The 23,065-nt window shown below is 48.4% G+C and overlaps 1 protein-coding gene across 4 annotated transcripts in view; it reads left to right on the forward strand.

The window, feature by feature from the left end:
* Positions 1 to 1,025: 1,025 nt before the first annotated feature.
* SLC8A3 (solute carrier family 8 member A3) overlaps positions 1,026 to 23,065 on the forward strand; it is a 114,519-nt gene continuing 92,479 nt past the window's right edge. For all 4 annotated transcript variants that reach the window (XM_055717017.1, XM_055717019.1, XM_055717018.1 and 1 more), the window contains exons 1-2: positions 1,026 to 1,132; positions 21,068 to 22,879. In XM_055717017.1, the coding sequence (XP_055572992.1) occupies positions 21,114 to 22,879 (1,766 nt within the window). In that variant the 5' untranslated portion in view covers positions 1,026 to 1,132; positions 21,068 to 21,113. The remainder of the gene's footprint in view (positions 1,133 to 21,067; positions 22,880 to 23,065) is intronic.

Raw genomic sequence — 23,065 nt, forward strand, 5'->3', positions numbered from 1 at the left:
GACTTTGGTTTAAAAAACCCAAAAGACTGGGTGGTTTCTGCTTGCAGAAACCAAAGCATGTGGCTTTAAAAGGATACCAGGACCAACTCTGCCTGTGTAATTACATTGCGTACATTAAATCTCTCAGAAATGTTTGGCAGATGCTTTAAATTTCAGATATGCAATCAATATCTTCTGCTCTGAGGCTCAACTACTGTGTTCTTCCCCTCCCTTGCTTGAAATACACAAAGTCAAGTCGATATACTTGGAGGGTACAGGAGTGCTCCCCACACAGTGAGTGTGTCTCTCTTATCTGTATATACCCACGGAGGTCTCACGGGGGGGCGGGGGGCTGTGTGTAAGTGTGCGCATGCTATATGCAAGACATGCTCTGCCTTTATTTATTTTGGAAAGGGTTTGCTCTGGTTTCGCTGTGCTTTGCTTTAACCGATCTGAAAATCCCCCCCCCCTGGATTCAGGAGAATAAATATGCATGGCTTGTAATTCTGTTGCAGCTCTGGCTCCCAGCTGATAGGGTGACGTGCGGTCCGGAGCCTCGCAGATTGGCTTTTTGATTTGGCTTCTTGCTGCAGTTGTGCAAACCCCGCTGCTCGCAGCGAGCAGGCTCCGCGCTTCGCCGTAATGCTGGGGAGCCCGGACCGAGCCCCGCCGGCGTGAGCGCGGGAGCGGGGGAAGCCCGGCAGATTCAGTGGCAATCTGGGGTACAATCCATTTTCTCTTCCCCCCTCCCTCGACCCTCATTCATCTCCGTCCTCCTCCCCCTTCGCCAGCCCTCCCTTCCCTCCCCAAACTCCGCCGCACGGAGCTGAAGATCAAGGCTGGTGGATTTATCAACATTTTACCTCCACCCCCACCCCCTTTTCCAGATGCACCTCCCCGCTCACCCTGACAGCTGCAAAAGAGAGCACAGGTTTTGTAGCGAGCGAGGCAACTTGGACTGACATGCAAAGGCGAACCCCCCCGTACCTGCACACACCGTCGGTGAATCACCGGGAGATGCGATGAGCAACCTTTAGGAACCGGAAGGATTTGTACCGGGGAGCGAGCGGAGCCCCCCCACCCCCGCCCGCCCCTCCAAAAAAAAAAAAAAAAAAAAAAAAGAAAAAAAAAGTCAGGAAAGCAGCCAGAAGGGGTAAGTATGAGGGTGCTACCCCCTGCTCTGCCGAGGCGCAGGGCTGGCGGTTAAGTTTCCTGCTCGCAAGCAGGGCTCCATGCCTGGGGCGGGGGGCTTCTGCCGGGCGGGGGAAGGGGATTTAACGTTGCCCAGGTGCTGGCAGCTCGCTTCATCCGCGCTGCTTTGCCGGAGCTGTGTGTGCGTGTGTGTGTGTGCGTGTGCATGCATGTGTGGGTGCGCGTGTGTGCGCGCTGCGGGGGCTGGGCTTTGCATACGGCGCGGAGCGGGCGCTGCGGGAGGGATGCGCGGCGGGGAGGGGGCGCCGGGCCGGGCGCTGCGGGGCCGGGGCCTGGCGGAGGGAGCGGGCGAGGGAAGCGCCGGCAGCCGCCGAGCGCGGCGGGGCGTGCGCGGCAGGGAGCAGCCCCGGCCCGCGGCCCCGTGGCGGCGGCCCCGGGATCCCTCCCGCCGCCGGGCGGGGGTGCCCCGGCTCGGCTCGGTGCGGCCCGCAGGGATGCCGGGGAGCTCGGGGGGGGCGGCCCTGCCTGGGGCTGCCGGGCGGGGAGGGCCACTCTCATGCAGTGCTATAAATTTCTCCCCCTCTTTTTTTTTTAACGTTCCTTTTTTTTTTTTTTTAATCTTTCCCCCCACCCCCCGTCGGTGGAGGCCGGGCCAGCCGGGGCCACCGTCCCGGGCAGCTGTCGCGCTCCGTCCGGCGGGGCCGGCTTGTTTACCCCGGGTGTCAAATATAGCTGCTGCGCCAGGCTCTGCCCTAAATAGGGCACGGGGCCGCCGGCGGGCCCCGGCCCCCACTGCCGGGGAGAGAGCCGGTACCACACGCACGCATACGAGCTGACCTAAATGTTGGGTAATTTTGTGCTCATCCTTCCTCCCAGCCTTGCTTCAGGGCTTTATTTTTTTCACCTGTGTCTAAAGTATCGATTGCTCTGGGTGGGAGGTGAAACCGTTGCAAGTGCTTTGGGGCTTTGGTGGTGTGTGGGTTTTTTGGTTTTTGTTTTTTTTTTTTACTGTTATTCTAAAACGTGAGGCTATGGCCATCTCCCCCTCTGCCCCCCCAAGTGGAGCTGTAGTGTAATGGTTGGGTTCCTGGCTCCTTGGTTTGTTCCTGGGCTTGTTCTCGGGATATCACCCTAAAAATCTATTTTGCAGTTAAGGTGAGATGCTGAAGGAGCAGTGAGGGTGAGAAGGGGTGCCTTGTGCACCCACACCCCCACACCCCCTCGTGCTTATATGCGTGTTCCTTTAATTCCTTGCATCTCTTTTTGGAGCAAAAGGGTGATTTTTGTTGAGCTGTTTTTTATTTCTGGAGAGGACTGGGCTGGAAGACTTAGGTAACAATCAGCGGCATCTTCCCATTCAAGAGCGCTCGTCCCGTGCTCTCCGGGAGCTGGTGGGAGGCCGGGGGGAGCAGAGCTGCCTTCGGGGCTGCGGGGCACGGAGGCCTTGGAGACAGGTGCTGGGTAGGTTTGGTGCAGCGGGGAGAGACATTGCTCCCCTGTGGCACCAGCATTTCTAGGGAGTCCCTTATCCTGCTCCATCCGCTGCTTTGCAGGCGTTTGTTTACCCTGATCATGGTTTAGCTAAGAAAGTGAGTCGTGTTCGGTGCCTGTGTTCAGGCTTCTGTGGTGAACTGGAACAAGGCTTGTTTCCCGAGCAGAAGTAGCGGTGTCGGAGAGGAGCACGTCCAGCTACTGCCGAGGGCTGGCTGGGGAGGAGCGAGAGCAGCCCAGGAGCCCTCAGCTCTTGCCGTGAGGGTGATGGTGCAACGTGATGGCAGTCAGATCAGTTAGCCCCCGTTATAAATAAAAGGGTGAACACCAACCAGGGCGGGGAGGGAGAGGACTGCATGAGAACAGAGAGCCCTGGGGAAAAGGTGCAGTACAGCAGTCTGTTTGTTGTGGTGGTGGTTTTTTGGGTTTTTTTTTCCCAAGCCAAAAATGAGTTCTGCTCTAGTAAGTGGGTGGTTCAAGCATTTCCCAAATGCCTGAGGTACGACAGATTGTGGTAACCCTGCTGCTGAGGTCCTGTGTGAGGGCAGTGGAAATGCAGGTAGGCTCCGGATCTCTGGCACGCCTCCAGCATGCTGCTGGGCACATAGTTTCATCTGCCTGGGTCTCATTTGTATCATTAATGGTATTTTTCTACCTGTGTAGGGATTTGGTGAAGACACGGTTGCAATAACTAGTGGGTGACAGTGTGCGAGAGGGAAGGCGAGTGCGTAGCCATCCTAATGGCACTCTGCATAGCACTTCTCCCTTGCAGAGAGATTGCCCTCTGCCTCTGCAAAGCTGCCACCTGATGCGATGGCACCTGGGATGGCAGGTGCCATTACCAAGTGGGATAGTCCTTTCCATCGCCCTGGGCAGCTCTGTGCTGTCTTGAGCACCAGCACCCAGAACAGGAGAGCGCACGTGGAGCTGGATACTGAGCATGGTCTGGGTTCATGCACCGTGCTGTGCTCCATGGGCTCTCACTTGGCCAGTGTGAGCGTGGGAGCTGCCGTGTCCGACCAGAGCAGACTTTGTTGCTGGGATCACGGGCAGTTGTTCTGCATGATAGTTGCAGGGCACTTGGGGTGCTACTTCTCAGCTTGGCTGTCTTGTAGGAAGGGAGGAGGTACCCAGGGATGAATCCAGCCTTCCTGCTGCCTCTGCCTTCCTCTGGAGCTGGTGAGGTGAAGCCAGGTGAGGCTGGTCTGTGTATGGTGGATGCTATGGTATTGCTGGTTGGACAGGTAGAGTCATTGCTAAGGGCCTGGGCTGACCTGCTGCCATGTTGTGCCTGATCCCACATGTATCCCTCGTTCTCAGGGGATCCTTCCTGCAATACATCCTGCATCCCATCCTACAGCCCCAAGGCAGGGAAGTGCCGTAATGGAGTGTGTCAGCACTTTTTATTAGAAACCAAGTATTCCCTCTGCCAATATTTTCAAGTGAAGCACTGTACAGACAAATGGTCTGCCTGTCAGGTTTTTGTTTGCTTGTTTTAAACAAACAGCATCAGTCTCCTCCCCTAAGCCTCCCCAATGACCAAGTGGCGGTGACAAATAGTTCCTTGTTCTTTGTTGCTGTCATGTTTCAGATGTCTTTCATGTGCTTCAACAGTTAAAAAGATAGCTTTGATTGCCAGCCAAATTTCTTTTTTTTTTTTAAATCAGACAGTAATATCTAATTCTGTATTTATAAAAAAAAAAAAGTGAAGGAAATTAAATTACACAGATAAAGCCATCTTCTTAATAGGGGGAAAAAAAATCTCTGAAGCCTGTAAGTTGGTAGTTGTGATGCTCCATCTACCATCACCCATTGTTTTTAGGTATTGTGGCATAGATTGATGCTATTGTTGATTTACTGTTTAGATAACAGTAACTCCTAAAAGCATCAGCCTGGTTGGGGGCCCATGTTTCGAAGTGCCATACAAATGTCTAATAAATTTCAGTCTTTGCCCTGCAGAGTTTGATGCACTGAGAGATTACATGAGACCATACACCAAGCTGTTCTTGGGGCACCTTTAAAATGCCTTCTGTGCTGCTAAGCTTGTGGTCCTGCATTTGCTGATTTTGTCGATGTAGGGCTGTGAGGTCTGGGGCTGAAGACAAGGTTGCTGTCCCTGCTACCTCCAGAATGAAATCTGGAAACCACCTTGAGTCTCCTGCCGCTTCAGTGGGTTGCCGGACCACTTGGGAACTAATGTGTGGTATAAGTAGTTGGCTTCCCTCCTTCCCCTCTGCTCTCTCTGCATTAATGCTTTAAACTGCAAGCTCTGGTTGAGGGCCAGATGTGTGTGCACAAAGTTCAGCACGATGACCTCCCAGTCTCCCCTCTAGGCATTTTTGTCACAGGGTTTTGCAGGAGTAGCAAGGCGTCAGGCGGCAGGGGTGTGTCATGCCATTCCGAAGGTACCACCACCACCCCATCTTGCCATGGTTGCAATGGGAAGACCTAGGTGCTGTTGTTCCTGTAGTACAGTATCGTAAAGTAATTGGTTCACCCCATAAGACACATTTATAAACAGGTGATGTCCCCATGCTCCTTCAACTCTCAATTTGCTGGTAATTCTGTCTTTAAATCCCCTTGCTGGAGCCTTTGATCACACAGCTGAGCTGCCGTTGATGTCTCTGACAGCTGACATCATGGGAGAGAGGGGAGCTTAGAGCTCTTAACATTTTATTTTTTTTTATGATAGCTTGTTTTCTAACAAAACACTCCGATGAGGACTTTCCATCATAATAAAACAGGGAGCTTTTCCAGAGCACTCAGATTTAGGAGAAGATTCTGTTTCCATTCAGCATTTCCATTCACTAGCAGATTATTTCAAGGCTGCAAAATTGGGCTTGCTCTGTTTGCTACCTTCCTCTGCTCTGCTGTCTTTTAACCTAAGCCTCCTAACTCAGGACAGCAGCAGAGACAGCCAGGTCAAGAGCAATCAGAAATACTAAATATCCTGTGCTGCTGGACATGTTTTGCAACCAGGGAGTTGTCGGAGAGTTTTAGAAAGTATAGACATACGAGGCTGCATTGCTACTGCTTTCATCGTCACCTTCTCCTAGGCTGGTACTTGGAGGCTGTCTCAAAGCAAACAGCAGCACTCGTCAGCAGCAACGCAGAGTACGGTTTTAATCAAAAGAAATGTAGTGATGCAGAGATGTACCGAAGAGAGGGCACTTAGATCTGACTGCTGAGGTTGTGTTGAAGGTAACATGTCCAGGAGTGAACGGGGGCCTCCGGTGCTGACAGTGCAAGGTGCCCTGTCAGGGTGTCCGTGTGCTGGTGAGAGCTGGTTTCTTTCTCTGGGCCAGAGCGGGGGGAGCTAGAGCAGGTCTGCACCTTGCTTTGTGGTTGAGCTGCAGCTCACTCTGGATGTGGCCTAGCTCCCCTCAATGCGAGTAGCAGTAGGAGAGAGTGTCACCAGGGTCCAGGCAGGCTGTGAGTCTCCCACTGCCATCCCCACTGGGGAAGGCACCACTGCCTCTGCCACACACTGCTGGCCCACCCCAGCCAGTGACAGATGGAGACTCAGAATAATGCCCTGTGTAAAGAAGCCATGCTTTTGCCCTCCATGCTGTTTGATGTCAGGAAAATTTGTTTTGGGGCATTAAGGCCTGGATATCTTGGTTTACCACCTTGAGGATCTTCCTTGGTGGAAAGTCATATCTTGATGTTGAACTTAAAGTTCACCTTAATAAGCACCTTCATCCTGTTCCATGGTTTTGGTTGGGATTACTACTTAACCCTTGAACAGGCATGTTGGCTGGGAAAAATGGAGGTGGGGATACATCTCTGCCTTTGCATAGCAAGATGAGGCTGTTAAATGTTTCAGGAGGTGTTGCAGGGTTCACCACGGCAAGAGGCAAACCTGCCCCTGCCCATGCAGCTAATGCCCCTGCTGTGCTTGTCATTTGTGCCTTGGTTTCTACAGCCTTCCCACCTTGTCTGCTTGTTCCTGCTCCTGTCCTATCCCCTGCAGGGTACTGGCACTGTGGCACATGTGGCCAGGTAGTGGGTTCAGCTTGCTTTTCAGCCAGGTTGGTTCCTGGTCTCATTCATGGCATAGCCATGCCAACAGCTACACCAACAAAAAAGGGAAAGCTAGTACAGAGTGGGAACAAATGACCAGAGGTGGAAAATGTTCAGGTTGGTTTAAGAAGCCCTGCTTCCACCTGTAAAGCTGCTGCCTGAATTGCCTGCAGCAGTTAAGGCTTGGAGTTGGTTCAGCCTTGAAGTCTGCTCTTGATGAGACGGATAGTCCTGAATGCAAATTAGTTGCAAAGAACCTAAGAGTGATGGGGTCTGCAAAGCGCTTCTTAAGCTATTAAGAAGCACAAGAATCAGCAGGGGAAAAAAGACAAAATAGTTTTTAATATAAAATCTTCCCAGGAACATGCACAAGGCTTGATCCTGATTAAAAACAAAAATCAAACTGAGAGTCTAGGCCAAGCTCCTTCTCAGGTGCAACGTACCAAATGGACTCGGGTCCTGCAGGAAGGGAATAAAATGAAAACTTCCCCCTCTGCTCTCTGTTCTTTCAAGTCCCTTGAAAGCTTCACACTAGCACTCGGTACTTCATCAGCAACGAACTCTCCATGTTGAAACCTCCAGACTGCATTCCCTGGCAGTGCAAGTGGGAGCGGTGCCAACTGTTTTATTAGGTTTGCACCCATGAAATCCACTAGCGGGGAAGGACCTGACTCCTTGTCATCAGGAGGCTGCAGCGGGCGAGGTTTGTGCTGCTGCCCTGTGCTTGCTGAGGGTGCTGCGCTTAGCCAGTATGCGAGTCCTGGGGGGGCTGCCTGTCTCAGGACTAACTGGGCACCCTGGTGTGAGGACCTGAGGCCCAGAGTGAGATGGAGGTCTCAGTGTTGTTGTCTTCAATTAGCAAGGCAAGGCAGGTGTCTCTGTGTGTGCTTTTCCTTTGCGAAAGATCCCGGTGAGGGATGATGACATGCTGCTGCTTTTGTTTTGGCAGCCCCCTGACAAGCCTTTCAAAGTTTGGGTTATAGGAGGCAGGCAGAAGGGATGCTGCTGGAGCCAGATGTGATGGGGTGTTCTCCTGTCTGAGCATCGTGGAGACGGGTGCACTAGATGTTGCCCTCACATAAATTACCACCTGCTCTGGCTCTTTAAGCATCATTTTTTCCTTCTGTTTTAAACTTCCAGAGTGGTTTCAGGTTCACTTCTTCTAGTAAATGTTTCCTTTTCTCTAACTTAAATAATCCATCTCCCCAAAGCTGACCTGACAGCACAGCACACTTCATGAAACCCTGGCTTCTGTGGGGAAATGCAGCACCAGCAGTGACCCTGCTGGTGTCCCAGCTAAAAATAAAGCCTGTCCCTCCTGGCAGTGTTGGGGTTTGCTTTTAAGTAGGTAGGCAGTTTTACCCATCGGCAGCACTGTGCTCTTCTGCCAGGCAGAAGGCGCAGCTTAACCTTCAGAGCATGACGGAGCTGCCTGCCCTCTGGGGAATCGCACTGGGATGCTGAAGGTGAGAAGATGCTCAGCGGCACATGCTGCACCTATGTCACTCCCAAAAAACTGCTGGCTTGCCTGTTGCCTGCTTACATCCATCTGCTTGCTGCTTCATGCATCCCAGTGAGTCACAAGCACCTCTCCTTCCCCCAGCTCTGGCCTTTTCACTCCTCTGCTTTTCCGTCTTAAATATATAGATTTCTTCATGGTTTTGCCATAACGGCCCCAGCTCCCCACTTACCTCAACAACTCTGTGCCTTCCAACTTCCCAGTCTTCTAACAGCACCTGTCACATGTTCAGCCCCCCATTTATCCTCTGTGGTTCTTTGCCTGTTCTCTCAGGTCCGTGTGGGCTTGGCTGCTGGGGCAAAGCAAGAGGTTGGCTCACTCGGGAAGCAGATGCTCAGTTAAGAAGGGTCTTTCCAGATCTCACTGTACACGCACATTAGCAAGTTTCACAAAAACTGCTAAGGTTGAAGTACGCTCCGGAGCAAAAGGAGGGATGCATCCTGGCCGGTGAATCTGGATATTCTGAGTTTCCATGCACATCTAGTTTTCCTTTGAGTCTTCCAGTACTTATTTATTACGGTATTGAGTTCCACAGATTGCACAAATGCACAGCATAGAATTTAAAAGGTTTCCAGTGCTTGCCAGATCAAATACCGTGAGTCTGGGAGCTTTCTGTTGGTGTTTGCCTTGAACTTCTTTTGGCCTGGTTGACCACCTCTGTCCCTCTGACCGCAGCTGATTTCCCGGTGAAGGCTCAGGGAGGGCGTGTTTGAGTTGTGAAAGGGGATTGGGGAGTGTTTGGTTGTGCAGGATTCCAGAAGCTTCATCTACTTACCATTGCAAAGAGGGCATGAAGAGGTGGCACGGTTGTAATCTGCAAGTATCTGTATGGGGAGCCAACAGCTGGGAGACACGGGACGTTGGCTGCAGTCACCTCGGCCAAAAGGGTGGTAATCTCTCCGATGGCACATTCTTACACACTTCGTGGAAGGTGCACCGGTGGTGCTGGTGGCTTGCTGACCGGCTGGCCAGCACAGGGGGCTCAGAAAGGGCAGCAGTGTGTACTGCCTCTTGCTTGGCTGGTAGCTGGGTATGGGAAGGACCATAAGTTTGCTGTGGGAAGAAGAATTAGGGGAAGGGGTGCGGAAATGTTTGTGTGCAAGTCTGCAGGGGGAATGGTGGGCAGGGAGCAAGAGGAAGGATTACTGTGGAGTGGAGGGTTGTTGGGTTACAGGGTTACAGGGCTCAAATTAATTGAAAACAAATTTTTATTCATTTTTCTTCTCATTGAGCTCCCACAGCAAAATGGATTAATTTTGAGGCTTTGCTTGTCTTTAGAAGAAACCATCCTTTTGCCAAAGACAGCTTGTGCTTGTTCGTTTACCTGTTTGTGTCACTGGCCTCAATGAAATGGTAATGGTGGCTGTGCTCGAGGTAGCGCTCTCCCTGTCCCACTGCTCCTCACATGCTGGTGTTTGGGGACTGTTGTTCCTGGTCTGGGCAGAGTGTTTTTTGTCACCTGTGACAGGCTTCCCAGATGACAGGAGTTTCTGTCAGCAGCGATGGCAAGAAGAGCTGGGTTCAGGGCACCACCACAGAAGTACGGCGGGACAGGAGAGGCTTTCTGGGCTGAGGGAGCTGGGCACGGGGGCTGGCTGTGGAGTAAGGGTGTGAAAACAGGCTGTTCATTCCTGCCTTAGCTGTTGCTCAAATCGGTCCTCCACTGAAACTCCCAGCAAGAGAGGGACCCTGGAATTTTCTCATCCTAGCCTTGTCTTAGGGGAGATTTGGACTTCAAAGCCAGTAGAGTACATCTCAGTTTAAATCTTCTCTTTGCAGAAGTGGGTGGAAAGATAATTTCTGCACTTCCTGGAGGGTACTTGAGCTTCTCTGTAAAACTGATGGAGATGTGGGACTACTAGCATCCATAATGGAGTCTGTGTCCTTCAGTGACAGGATAGAGGCTGTCCTCTCTCTTTGCCTCGATGGCTTAAATAGACCATACAGTGGGTGGGTGCGTGGGATAAACATGTTATCCAAGTACCTGCATTAAGCTAGTGACTCCTGTCATTGTAACTCCAGAATGAGGCATTTCAGGATGCTGTTCTGAGGTGATGCTGGGCATGTGGTGGAGAAGAAAGACTCCAGGCCTTGTTTGCTAGGGTCTGGACCTGTGGGGGGAAGGAGGATTTTCTCCTTCCCTTGTCTTGTTTCAGTGCATTTGGCTGATGTGGTCATCTCCCATGACTCAGCTGTTCCTGTTGGCAGGACTAGTTGTAGCAAATCCAGGGCCAGCATGGAGCACTGGGAGGAGGGAGGAACCATGGCGGGATGTACAGGAATACAGTTGGTATGGAGGAAGCAGGAAGATGCTCCCAGCTGATGCGTGTGACATGAATTGCAAAAAGGAGATAGATGAAGCTTTCTTTTTGGAGGTTTAATGTTATGTGAAATGTTGCCAAAGCTCCTCAGGTAGCTCTTCCAGTAGAATAAGATGGCTTTGCTGACTTGGGCTCATTGACCTATGCATAAAACGCCAGAGAAAATCTGGTCCTAAGGACCCTCTTTCTCTTCTCTCTTGCCAGCTGTCTGTTGGTGGTATACAAGTTGTCTGGGCTGGAAAGATAGTCCTCATTTTCAAGATGACTTTGTGCAAAAGGTGGCTTTTGGAGGGGAGGGTCAAGGGAGAGCAGCTGGTATAAGTAGTGCTCTGAATACTGTGAAAATGCTCTTTCTTCCACTTTGGAGATAATCAACAGCATGATTATTATGTACTTTGCTGGGAAATTCTTCTGACACGTGGTGCTCTGCATCCAGTTTTCAAACGTTCCTCACTGGTATCTAAGTTAAGACTTGCTGACTGCTGGGAATTGGGAGAGCATAGTTGCAGGCATGTTAGAAATGGCAAAGGAGGAGCCTCCTCCTTTTCAGACAAGGTGCTTTGTTGTATGTGCTGCTCCTGAGTTGGTACACATGTGTAAGTAATCTTGATTTTTTGAACCTTCTTGAAGAATCAACTCATGTATTTACCTGGCTTAGCACTGTGCTTTTTGGGGTGTGGAGTCTGCCCAGTGCTCTTGGCAAGAACCAAGAAATGGTTGCTCTCCTGTCTTTCTTTGGAGAAGGCAGCAGCGGCCTCTCCTAGAGTCATCTGTTCGGTTTTCTGCAGCAGTTTTAAATCATGTTTAGGTGTCCAGTGGAAAATCCATGATTTCAGTGGGGTCAAGGTGTCCAAGTGGGTGAAAGAGCTGCTCCGTTAAGCTTGTAACTACCCTGTGAAATCTGGTCCTTTGTGACTTCTTCGGTGAAATATCTGAGACACACTGAGACCATGGATGGGATGGTGGGGGAATTTAGTGCTGCTGTTGTAACAGTGAGAGAGAAAATGTGGGTACTGAGGGTGACTAGCTCCAGATGGTATTTCAGATTACCTACTCATGACAGGACAGAGTGGGGCAGCCAGCCAGGGAGGGCAGACCTGCAGCTGAAACACAGACTGAAAGAAAAAAGGCGAATAATCCGGTCTGGTAATGCCATAGTGAAGAACAAATCTCTGCCTGTCTTTGCTGTAGAGATCAGAGGCGTATGGCTTTATGCAGCCCACAATGAAGCCATCAGAGGGTGGGGGGTGAAGAAATGAAGGTGGGGCAGCAGATAGCCTGGAGACTGCTGCCACTTACTGTAATTGTCGTAGCAGCTCAGCTTCCACTGTTTGTTGTCCATGTCATCTTTGCAATTACCATATGGTAAATATAACTTGAGTCTCTAGCAAATAACAGAGCTAATATTAAGAGAGAATCTGTAAACAGCTAGTGCATAAATGAACAAAGAGCAATAAACAGCCTGGACTTACGAAGAATGAATTAATCATGGTAGATGTGAGTGTTTATTTTTTTAAAGCATTTGCAGAATTAGCAGCTGAAAAAAACACCAAAGGATTAAGATGCCTAAATTGTCAATAAGAGGTACGTGGGGATATGTGTCGGCAAAGGGTGAGCATGCTGTGTGAAATCTTACTTGATAACTGTATTCAAATGGGAGAATTTACAGGTTTTGGCACCTTCGAAGTGAAGTGGGAGGTATTTTGAGGATAACCCATAGCTCAGTGCATTTTTCATGCCTCCCGCTGTGCTCAGATCTGCAGCAGCAGCAGTGAGCGCATCACAGCATATTTCCCTCCTCTCAGCTGGAGACCCTGACTTCTTGGTTGAAACTCTGGAAATCTCTGTTTTGTTCCACACACGCCAGCCAGCGCAGCGCTCCTCACACAAGCCCCACCACGCTGGGGACACAGCAAACAGGCGGAGAGACCTTTGGATATGAGAAACACAGTGAGCTTCTGCAAATCAATCTCGATTTAATCTTTGTAACAGTGCGGTACCTCAGGAAAGCCTGCTGTACGGCGGAGCTGAGGGGTGAGACTCCGCTGCCCAGGCTCAGCTCTCCTGCTCCAACAAGAGCAGATCTGCTGCTGGGTTCAGTGGGAGCAGGTGCTGAGGTACGGCTCTCCCAGACACCCGTCTGCTCCTGACCGCTGCAAAGATGGAGAACCAAGAGGAGATGAAGATAAATTATTAAAGGGCAGGTTGGGCTAATTTATAAAGATTAAAATAAATTTGTGTGCTTTGGCCAAAGAATAACTGTGGAGGAGAACAGCTATTTACAAGTTATCTGAAGCATGTAAATCTCAGGCAGGGAGGAGAATGGTTGAGAGTGCTCCAAGGACAGGATAATGAGAACTAGCAGCATAAATTTTCTTAATTTCATCCTAAATATAAGGAAGACGGCTAAAACCTCCAAGATAAATTACATCATGGCAGAGTCTCTATGGGAGGTTGTGGAAATGCCATCACTTGGGTAATTTAAAACTGGGCTGGACAAAGTACTAGGAAATAATTTTCACAAGGGGAACAAGGCAACTGTGGCCCCTGAGGCGTGGACCAGACAACTCTTCTGGCTGTGGTATAATTCTGAAATTAGTGAAACCTGTGCTAACTGGGCTAAGCGAGAGCCTTTCCTATCTGCCCCATTTACTGTGCCTGTCACACGGAGTGTAGAAGTCTTCAGTCTAACGTGACAAATGACAACTGCTGCTTCTTCATTGCAGTGGTAAAGGTGATTTCTGAGGTGTAGCCTTCTCCTCCTCCTCTCCCCTCCCAGTTTTCTGCCCAGTCTTCCACTGCCTCGTTTGTGCTGCTTCTGCCTCCATTAAATATTTTAATATTTCCTTTCGTACCGAGCCAGGAATGAGCCCTTCTGAATAGACTTGTGGAAGGCTTATAATTTCTGCTGTGTGTGACATGGCATTTTTTGTAAAAATAAGTTTTTGCTATATTTGGACAAAAAAAAAAATTCAGACATTTTCTTCATGTTTTTCCTTTGAGGAGAAGTTACGAATAAACAGGCCCGTTCTGGAGGATTGGAGCAGCGTGTGCCCCAGCTGCTGGGGTTAGCACCCAGCGTGGCTGGCTGGTGGCTGACCCAGTAGCCCATCAGCCAGCCAGGGAAGGGCTCCCTGCTTGGCTACTTGTTGCATCAAATTCAGCACATCTCATGGTTTGTTTTGTTTGCCTCAAATGAGTGTTTTCCATCAGAAAGCTTGTGTTTTCTTAACGAACTCTGGATCTAAAGAGGGCGAGAGATGACTACAGCACCTTTCCCCCTCTTATTTACCGCTTAGCCTGCCTTTGAATACAAGTAACTACCGGCTCTGCAGCACGAACATACTGTTGACAACAAATCCTAGGGTCTTTAATTGTAGATGTTGCAGATCTGTCATGAAAGTGCCAAAGAAATGTCATGAGCTGCTGCTGTCATCTTTCCTCTAGGATGCCGTGAGTCACTAGGTGGTAAGTTGCACTCTGATGGTGGCACCTGAACCAGCAGTATAATATGTCTGTGAAGCAGGAGCAGTAAATAACACACCCAGTGTGCTGCCACGGGCAGTACATAAAATGTCTTTTACTGACAAGAAGTTTTCCTCACACCGCTGGAATAATTTCTTTTCCCTTCCCCCCTGTTCCCCAAATGGTCTTTGCTGCTCTTTATAAACCAGCAAGAAGGAGAGTGATGAAAACCACTGCCTTGAAGGCTGCCACGGAGGAGTCACTGCCTGTTGCAACCCCACGTGTGGTCGGGTGGCTGCTCCGGATTGTCTCCAGCCCATGGAGGAGGCAGGGGAGCCACTGAGCAGGTGACCCAGTAACTCCACTTCTTGATTTCCCTCAGCCTCCTAAACCTCAAAGGAAGGACCTTCAGCCTCTTCACTGGGCCTTTCACATCACAGGCACTGCTAAGTACCTGCCCTCTCAATTTGTCGCTGTTCAGACGGCGTAGAATGGTGTGTCCAGATGTGCACTGGTATTCAAACACTGGAGGCTTTAATTCTGTTTAGAAATACCCCTAAATGCAATAAAAAGACTGATGTTTGAGGAGCTGCCTCTAAACGTGCAATGGAGGCTTCCCAGTGACTTCCAAAAGGTCAGGACAGTGACTTTTTGCCAGACTCACGTGTGGTTGCCACTGAGGCGCTGCAGTGATCCCCCAGTGCGGTGCGTGCACAGGGTGAGTTTGTTCTGGCCGCCCATGGGCCAGCACTGGGTGTGCTTGTCACCGGCACGCCTGCACTTGTATCTTTGCTTTTTCAATTTTTTAGTGTGAGGCTGGCTGAGCACTGGTGCACATTACCCTGGGAGGCTGTGGAGACTCCATCCTTCATCCTTGAATATCCTCTGGGTATTCAGAAGCCAACTGGATGTGGTCCTGGGCTGCTGGCTCTAGGTGGCCGTGCTGGAGCAGGGGACGGTTGGACAGGCTGACCTCCAGAGGTCCCTGCTAGCTCCTGTGTGAACTGGCCACTTGAAATTCCTGGAAAAACAACAGTGTTATATTCATGAAAAGAAAAAAAACCTTCATCTACATCAGAGCAGATAATACTGCTTTTTAAGTAAGAGGATGGCCACTACTAATCTGCATGTCAGCCTAAATACCAGGTTTTATTTTCTGAATGTAAAAAAGGCTACAGTTCTGGGGGAAAAAAACCCCAAAAGGGTAACGCTCAGTGTCCCTTAGGTTGAGGAATCTCGGACATATGGACATGTATGGGGAACGGAAGAGCAAGCAGCACTGCGGCTCCCGAGGAGACTGTGCGAGCCCACACCGTAAATAAGGCTGGCTGAGAGCGTGGCTGTGGCCGCCCGCCGGAGGGCTTCCTGCAGTGTCTGCCACCTCCTCCTTTACATGGCTGTGCACAGAGTGTAAACCGCAGCTCCTATATCCATATATATCCATCTGTATCCATCTGTCCTATACAGGTATTTTTCATCTGGGGTGAAAGCAAGGACATAAAACGTCCAGCTCGTCGGGTGCAGCCGGTGCGGTAGTGGAAGGGGACAATTAAATATGGGCATCTTTATGGGTTAGCTATTTATGGGGCTGCTTCTCCAGGAGCATCATGGATACTAAAACACAGAAAAACCATCACGGACCAGTTCCCCGGGATAAGTTGAGTGTTTGGAGGTTGCTTGTAGCCATACACAGACTTGTGCTCCATTTGGATCAGCCACCGGGTTCACTGAATCTAACTGGATCCCTTCACTGCAGCATTTCTGTTAGGAATTAGTAGACTTGAGTCATTATGTCAATTAACACCCATTTACCACGCTACAGTGGTAGGAATTGCTCAAATTAGTAGAGACACCAGCCTGTAAATATTAAAAGACTAGCTATGAGAGCTAGGTTTTTTTATGGTAGCTTTTTTGCATGATCTTGAGAGGAAAAAAAAAGGCTGCTTTTGGCATGTACTGAGGGGGTTATTCTGTAGGCAGCTAATTCCGGGGTTTGGCATGTTTACGGTGAAGTGCAAAGCAGCAAGCACCTACAGCTCCCTGCCATAACTTTTCCACAGAACCAAACTGTGGGGATCTGTCATGGCCTAAGCATGAGTTATGGTGCTTTTTTCCCCGTGAAGCCTAGCTGGTACGGTAGCAGGGAGCTAAGCTACCTATCACTGTGCAATAACTGGTGTAAAGTCAGGTCCTTGGTTGTGCTCGTATCAGGTAGCTGTGTGCCATAAGTAGGATGGTTTAAGGCCTAGCCTGTGTTCAGAAATTTGCATTTGTGTGACAAAATTAATCTAATTACACTGCTCTGGCTTTTTTGGTTTGCAGGTAAATCTTAATTTACACTCTGAGTACTACTCATGTAGCGATGAGCAAAGGGCTCGATAGCATTTGAATGGAGATGATTGAAAAATCGGCTTTGTTTTGTATTAAATATTTTGTTATGCTTTTATTTTGGGGGAAGGAGGAGCGTGAATTTGGTATAATACCTCTTCCGTGAAAACTCAGTTATTTGTTTTCTTTGGCAGAAAGGTTATAATTTCAGGTTTTGCTGATGGTTATAAAAAAGAAATGTGTCCTCAATCAAAAAGCTTTTATGTGCTTTGGAGCTGAGGAATGCGAGGCCCTGTTATTAAGCTGAACCTTATTTCTGTCTCCTCCAGCTTCGGAGTGGGGAGTATGGGATGTCACCAATAGCAGCGCTGTATCCGCTCTGCTCAGGGACAGATGCTTGTCAAGCAGACAGAACCCTTGATCTTGAGATGTCTCTGTCTGGCCCTTGTGCAGCGCCCACGCCTGAACGGGGCTCACCCCGTGCTCACATCTAATCGGCAGCCTTTCCTGGCTCGTCTGGAGTCGAGGGAGAGAGGATATATGGCCACAGATGTACCCATGCGTCTGATTTATCTGAGGGTGGGAGGGAGAAGGGAAGGAAAGGGAGGTGCCCAGACAACCTAATCTTATTTGCAGGTCAAATTCAAAGGGGTTTATGATGGTTTAAGGGGAATTTTGTCTAAATAAGAAACTGATAGGGACTTAGCGGTTTGTCTTTGGTTTTGTATTTATTGAGCAGTGATCTGGGGAATTTGGCATGTGGAGGTTATGTGTTAGCAGCCATCACTGTGCTATGTTGCCTCTTGATTTGATTTCTTGCTGTGAATGCTTCCTATTGAAAATACTTTTGTCTTTAGAGTCATGTGAACAGCTGTATGCAAAAAGCTAAATTATAAGGGATTGGTATAGCCTTCCCAGCTTTCTACCTCACTATAGGTCCACAGCAGACAAACCATCAGTCTTCTGAAACTCGGTAAGGAGCTTGATAGTTGTCTAAAAGTAATTGTCTATTGTAGGCTTAATTGTGACAAGCATGGTCCATGCTACTTCCTGCATTGTCTCCAGAAGTATTTCAGGAACTGGTCTTTTTATTTATGGGTTCTACGTATGGATTTATGGATCACATGGCCATTGTCAACTCTTGTAGAAGGAATTCCCCCTGCTAAAATAAATCTTTTCAGAGCCTTGTTTTGAACACTAGCTCATTCTGGTGCAGTGATGTTTGCTGCGTTTTGTCTCTCTTTTGCATTGATTAAGGGTAAGGGGACGAGTCTACTTCAGTCTTGGCAGAGCCAGAACTACGTAGATCCCCTCTGGTCATTTCTGGACTGAGTTTAATAGATACACTTGAGGGAAACCTTGAGCCTTGTGTAAGCAACCTGGCTGACCTAGAGCTACAGAGTGAGTTTTAACTTTTCTATCCTCTGTCATCTGAATGTTAAAAGTGTTACCTCAATGTTTTATTCAAAGCTGTTTTAAAATTTAATAGTTTTATTCTATGTTGTAAAGCACTTTTGCATCAGTTCCCAAGGTGGGGGATGACAGTAAGAATGCTTCACTGTGTTTTTCAGATTCGTTAGGTTAATGTTTTTCATGTTAATGAACACATATTAAGATCTTATTAGACAGTGTGTGTGTGACAGTTCCTGTTGATCTCACTGGGGAGTTTTTCTGTGTCAAAGAATTGCAGTATCAGGTCATTACTATATCATTTTAGAAAATCATTGTGACCTCCACAATATTAAAATGTTTGTCAAAGCAAGTGAAAACCAGTGAAGAAAAGTATTCCTGAAATCTGAGACTTTAGTCTACAACCCATAGCCCGAGTTTGGATTACTCTGGTAGAGGTTTTTGTTTGTTTTTGAAATAATATGTGATTAGTTGGCAGAAAAATAGTAAAATTACCTTCTACTTAAAATCAAATTAACAATTTAAGGATCGGCGAGGTCCTGGAGTGTGTTGAGGAATGGCTAGCAATAGAAGCCATCATGGCATTACAGAAGGTAGACAGATAGTGTTAATTGCAGAAGGTGGTTGTCCCACAGAGAGGGAGTTGGTGGTAGTGATGATTTATTTCAGAGGGCAGTTTAGTCATTGCACTATTCCTAGACAAGGCTCTGAATTTAAGTGATACTTAGACTCTTAAGTCATTTTTGAAACCAAATTTAGGTGCTTGAGTCACATAGATGTTTTTGAAATTACTCCTGTCTTTCTGTCAGCTGATTCTACATGACTGATCTTGGAAGACACAGCACCCACTGGCTGCTGTACAGTTAAGTAGGAGCTGGGAGCTGGAAGTAAGAGGTTGTTGGATACCTCTCGATACTGGTTGGTGGATACAACTGTCAGCAACTGCAGTATGGAAAAGGATGATCTGAGGTACCTGGGGTGGTTTTGGAGCTGCTGTGCTTGTGTGGTTGGTCTCCATGTGCACCTTGAGTCAGAGGTAGCTGGAATGTCATCTCAACTGTGCACCTGCACACACCTGCCTTGCAGCCTAGAGGTCTTGTGCTCGCTGCTCACAGTTACTCTGCACATTCGCTGTCCCTTTTTCAGGTATTTCCCAACATCCTGCAGCCAGAAATCTGGTACAATACCATGCGGAGCGGGAGGGAAGGCAGAATGGGAGTGTCAGACTGAACCCAAGTTGCACGTGCTGGGTAGCTCAGTCTGACCCGTGACCCTGAGCTATGCTGGCAGCGAGGTGTTTTAACGAGACTTCAAGACTGTGGCTAGGGCTGGGGCTGTCTAACAGCCCTCACTGGGGCTGACGTCCCTCTGAACCCCGGGGAATAGGATAGACAGGCAGGTAAGTAGGTGTTGGAGAGAGAAGGTAAGCAGGCTAACGTGGGAGAATCTCACTCTTCTGAATTAGTCCAGGTAGCGTGAAGAAGTGTATTGTTTTTTCATATCAAGGATGTCAGATATGGACTTGTGATCCTGATACTGCATAATCAATTCTCTCCCCTCTGCTGTGCTTTGTCAGGAGCGGTTTTGTTCATTTGCAGTCCTTGTTCACGCTTTCCTTCCTGCTTTGCTTGTCTTTATAGATTTTTATCTGAAAGTTGAAAACGTTTTTGTTGATATCGGGAAGAGTGCACCCGCTTTTGGAAAGAGGCAAGCGACACAACATGATGATAAAATAGCCATTCGAGATGCATTTGTTAATGCTGATAACATTAAAATGTTGCCTGGAATATTTACAGTGCAAGAGAGAGACAAGGGATCTCCTCAAGTGTTTGGGGGCCAGTTCATCTCTTTGAACCGCTGCCACCTCAAGGTTAAGCATCTGCTCTAAACTTGCTGGCAGGGTACCCTCTTGAGACTAAGGGGAGAGGTAGGAAGGGACAAAACCCCTTCTGGAGATGTGTGTCTTAAATACATCTTTTGGGTCAGAGCAGGGTGGGACAGGAAGAGTTGTGCCCTGGAAGCGACCATTTCTTTCCTGTGGCTGCAAATGGAGCCTCAGTGACTTCATTTGACTTACTGCCCAAGATTTAAGTAGTTACAGCAGGGGAAATTAATCCCAGCCCTACTGATTTGGCAGTACAAGCCTCAATGAAAGTTAGTGGGAGTTAAGGCTCTTGAACCTTCCAAGTGCTGTAGATAATGTTGCTATTAACTTTGATGTTTCCTGTGAGATGCGTGGCTGTGTCTGAACTCACAAACGTGATTTGTCAGCTAAAGCTGAGACCAAATGCTTCCTGAGGCCTGTTATAAAGGAAGGAGAATAGTGTGATCCATGACAATGTGATGGGTTCCGAATCCAATTTTAGGTGGTGCAAGCCCTACAGCGATGTAGTCCATAAGTATAGAAGGCATTATTGATCAGTGATATGCCAAATCTGTGCGATACATCAATCAGCTCCTTTGGTTTTGCATGGTATTTTAGGTTAGAGGTTATTTTCGCTTTAAGAGGGTGTTTGAAAATACCTATATCTTAGGGATACAGAGGGAGTGTTGGTGGATATGTCCTTTTACTCTGTCTTCTGGGTTCATGAGTGCAGCTTTTTCTAACTGTGGTGGTTTCTGTGACCATTTAAAAGCGGGATTGTTGGTGTAAAGTGTGATTGTCCAGATCATGGTGGAAAGGCTATTGAAAATGGCTTTTGGTGCTTTGCTGAGCACAAATGCTCTGCCCTGTTTCTGGGCTGACATTTTTACCTCCTGAATTGGAGACTCTGTGCCTCAGAAGCTTAGGAGAGCCCTAGGACCCTTCTGGAGACTCTGCAGCCTGTTAGGCGGGGCTGGCTGTGGGGATGGTTTGGCCACTAAAGTACTTCATAATTCATAACTGAATTATGTCCTACAAAAGGACTTCATTTGGATGTCGCTCACTGGCCTTAAATGGTGCTTCTTGTGTTGCGAGTGATTCCTTGACTTGTCTTATCCCCTGTGTGGTGAGACAGGGAGCCTTTAGATTGGGTTTCTTGTGCTGAGTTGAAGTGCTGTGTGCTGGGGAGCACCATGGCACCATTAGGTCAGTGGCAGCTGAGCACTCAGTACTCCTGCTGTGCACATTTTGTAGGTCTAGAGTGGGCTATTTCATACATACATACACTTTTCCTCCGAGTTACTCTTCTAGCAATTGATATTCATCTGCAGGGCATGTAAATGCTGCAGTTTGTTAGGGTCCCTGCTAAATACCTTCTCCAAAGTGACAGAGAGACAACTCATGCATCTCTACCGGTACTCTTCAGTGGTGAGATACTGGAGTGCATTTGGGTAAATGTTGCATCTTCTTTTTCTCTCATGCTTCCCTCCCCCCTCTCTGTTTTGTTTGTTGCAGGTTCTCGGCCTTTTTGGATCTACACAGTGGAAGTTGCATCTTGTGTATGGCGTGGTTAAGCTTGCAGCCTGTCACCTCGGCCTTCCTCCATTTTGGGCTGGTTACTTTTGTGCTGTTTTTGCATGGTTTGCAGGTGGATGCTGGCCTGACGGGAGACTCAACCAGTTCAGTACAAAACAGCTCGTGTTCAGGATCTTTTGACTGCAAGGAAGGTGTTATCCTGCCAATATGGTACCCAGAAAACCCATCCCTTGGGGACAAAATTGCCCGTGTTATCGTATACTTTGTAGCACTGATCTACATGTTCCTTGGAGTCTCCATCATTGCAGATCGTTTCATGGCATCTATAGAGGTCATTACATCACAAGAGAAAGAAATCACGATTAAGAAACCCAATGGAGAGACCACAACGACCACCATTCGGATTTGGAATGAAACTGTTTCCAACTTGACCCTCATGGCTCTGGGCTCCTCTGCTCCTGAGATCCTTCTGTCTCTGATAGAAGTATGTGGGCATGGATTCATAGCTGGAGACCTGGGGCCGTCTACAATTGTTGGCAGTGCTGCTTTCAATATGTTTATCATCATTGCCATCTGTGTCTATGTGATCCCTGATGGGGAAACCAGAAAGATAAAACACCTGAGGGTTTTCTTTGTCACAGCTGCGTGGAGCATCTTTGCTTACATCTGGTTGTACATGATCCTTGCTGTCTTCTCTCCAGGTGTGGTTCAGGTCTGGGAAGGTCTGCTCACGCTTTTCTTCTTTCCACTTTGCGTCCTTCTGGCTTGGATAGCAGATAGACGTCTGCTTTTCTATAAGTATATGCACAAAAAGTACCGTACTGACAAGCACAGGGGCATTATCATAGAATCAGAAGGTGATCACCCGAAAGGAATCGAGATGGATGGCAAGATGATGAACTCCCACTTTCTAGATGGAAACTTAGTGACTGTGGAGGGGAAGGAGGTAGATGAATCTCGCAAAGAGATGATCCGGATCCTTAAGGACCTGAAGCAAAAGCACCCAGAAAAGGACTTGGACCAGCTGGTAGAGATGGCTAACTACTATGCCTTGTCTCATCAGCAAAAAAGCAGAGCCTTTTATCGGATTCAAGCTACCAGAATGATGACAGGAGCTGGCAATATTCTGAAGAAGCATGCAGCTGAGCAAGCCAAGAAGACCACCAGCTTGCATGAAGTGCGACCAGATGAACCTGAGGAATTCATCTCCAAAATTTATTTTGACCCCTGCTCCTACCAGTGTCTTGAGAACTGTGGTGCCGTTCTCCTGACAGTGGTGCGGAAAGGAGGGGACATGTCCAAGACCATCTATGTGGACTATAAAACAGAGGATGGCTCTGCCAATGCTGGTGCTGACTATGAGTTTACAGAGGGGACTGTTGTCTTGAAATCAGGAGAGACTCAGAAGGAGTTCTCAGTGGGAATTATTGATGATGACATCTTTGAGGAAGATGAGCATTTCTTTGTGCGGCTCAGTAATGTCCGTGTGGTGGAGAGTGAGGAACCTCCAGAGCTCAGTAACTCCCCATACCCAAAGGCCATATTGGCTTCTCCTTGTGTGGCCACAGTGACTATACTGGATGATGACCATGCTGGCATCTTCACATTTGAGTGTGATGTTATACATGTCAGTGAGAGCATTGGTGTGATGGAAGTCAAAGTCCTAAGGACATCAGGTGCTCGGGGTACAGTCATAGTGCCATTTAGGACAGTAGAAGGAACAGCAAAAGGAGGTGGAGAAGACTTCGAAGACACTTACGGGGAGCTGGAGTTCAAGAATGATGAAACTGTGTAAGTACCCCATTCGTTTCTGTTCCTGGGAGTAGTTTTGGTGTTTAACCCCACATTTTGCATCCATTACAGGTGAATGCTGACAAGGGACAGGCTCCTTTCTTCAGCTTTCCATCAGTTTTCCTACTTACCTCTTTCAGGCAAGAACCGACAGCAGGATTTAAGAGCTCAAAGCTCTTGTCCATT

This window comes from Falco cherrug, chromosome 7 (assembly GCF_023634085.1).
Source record: "Falco cherrug isolate bFalChe1 chromosome 7, bFalChe1.pri, whole genome shotgun sequence".
Lineage (NCBI taxonomy): Eukaryota > Metazoa > Chordata > Aves > Falconiformes > Falconidae > Falco > Falco cherrug.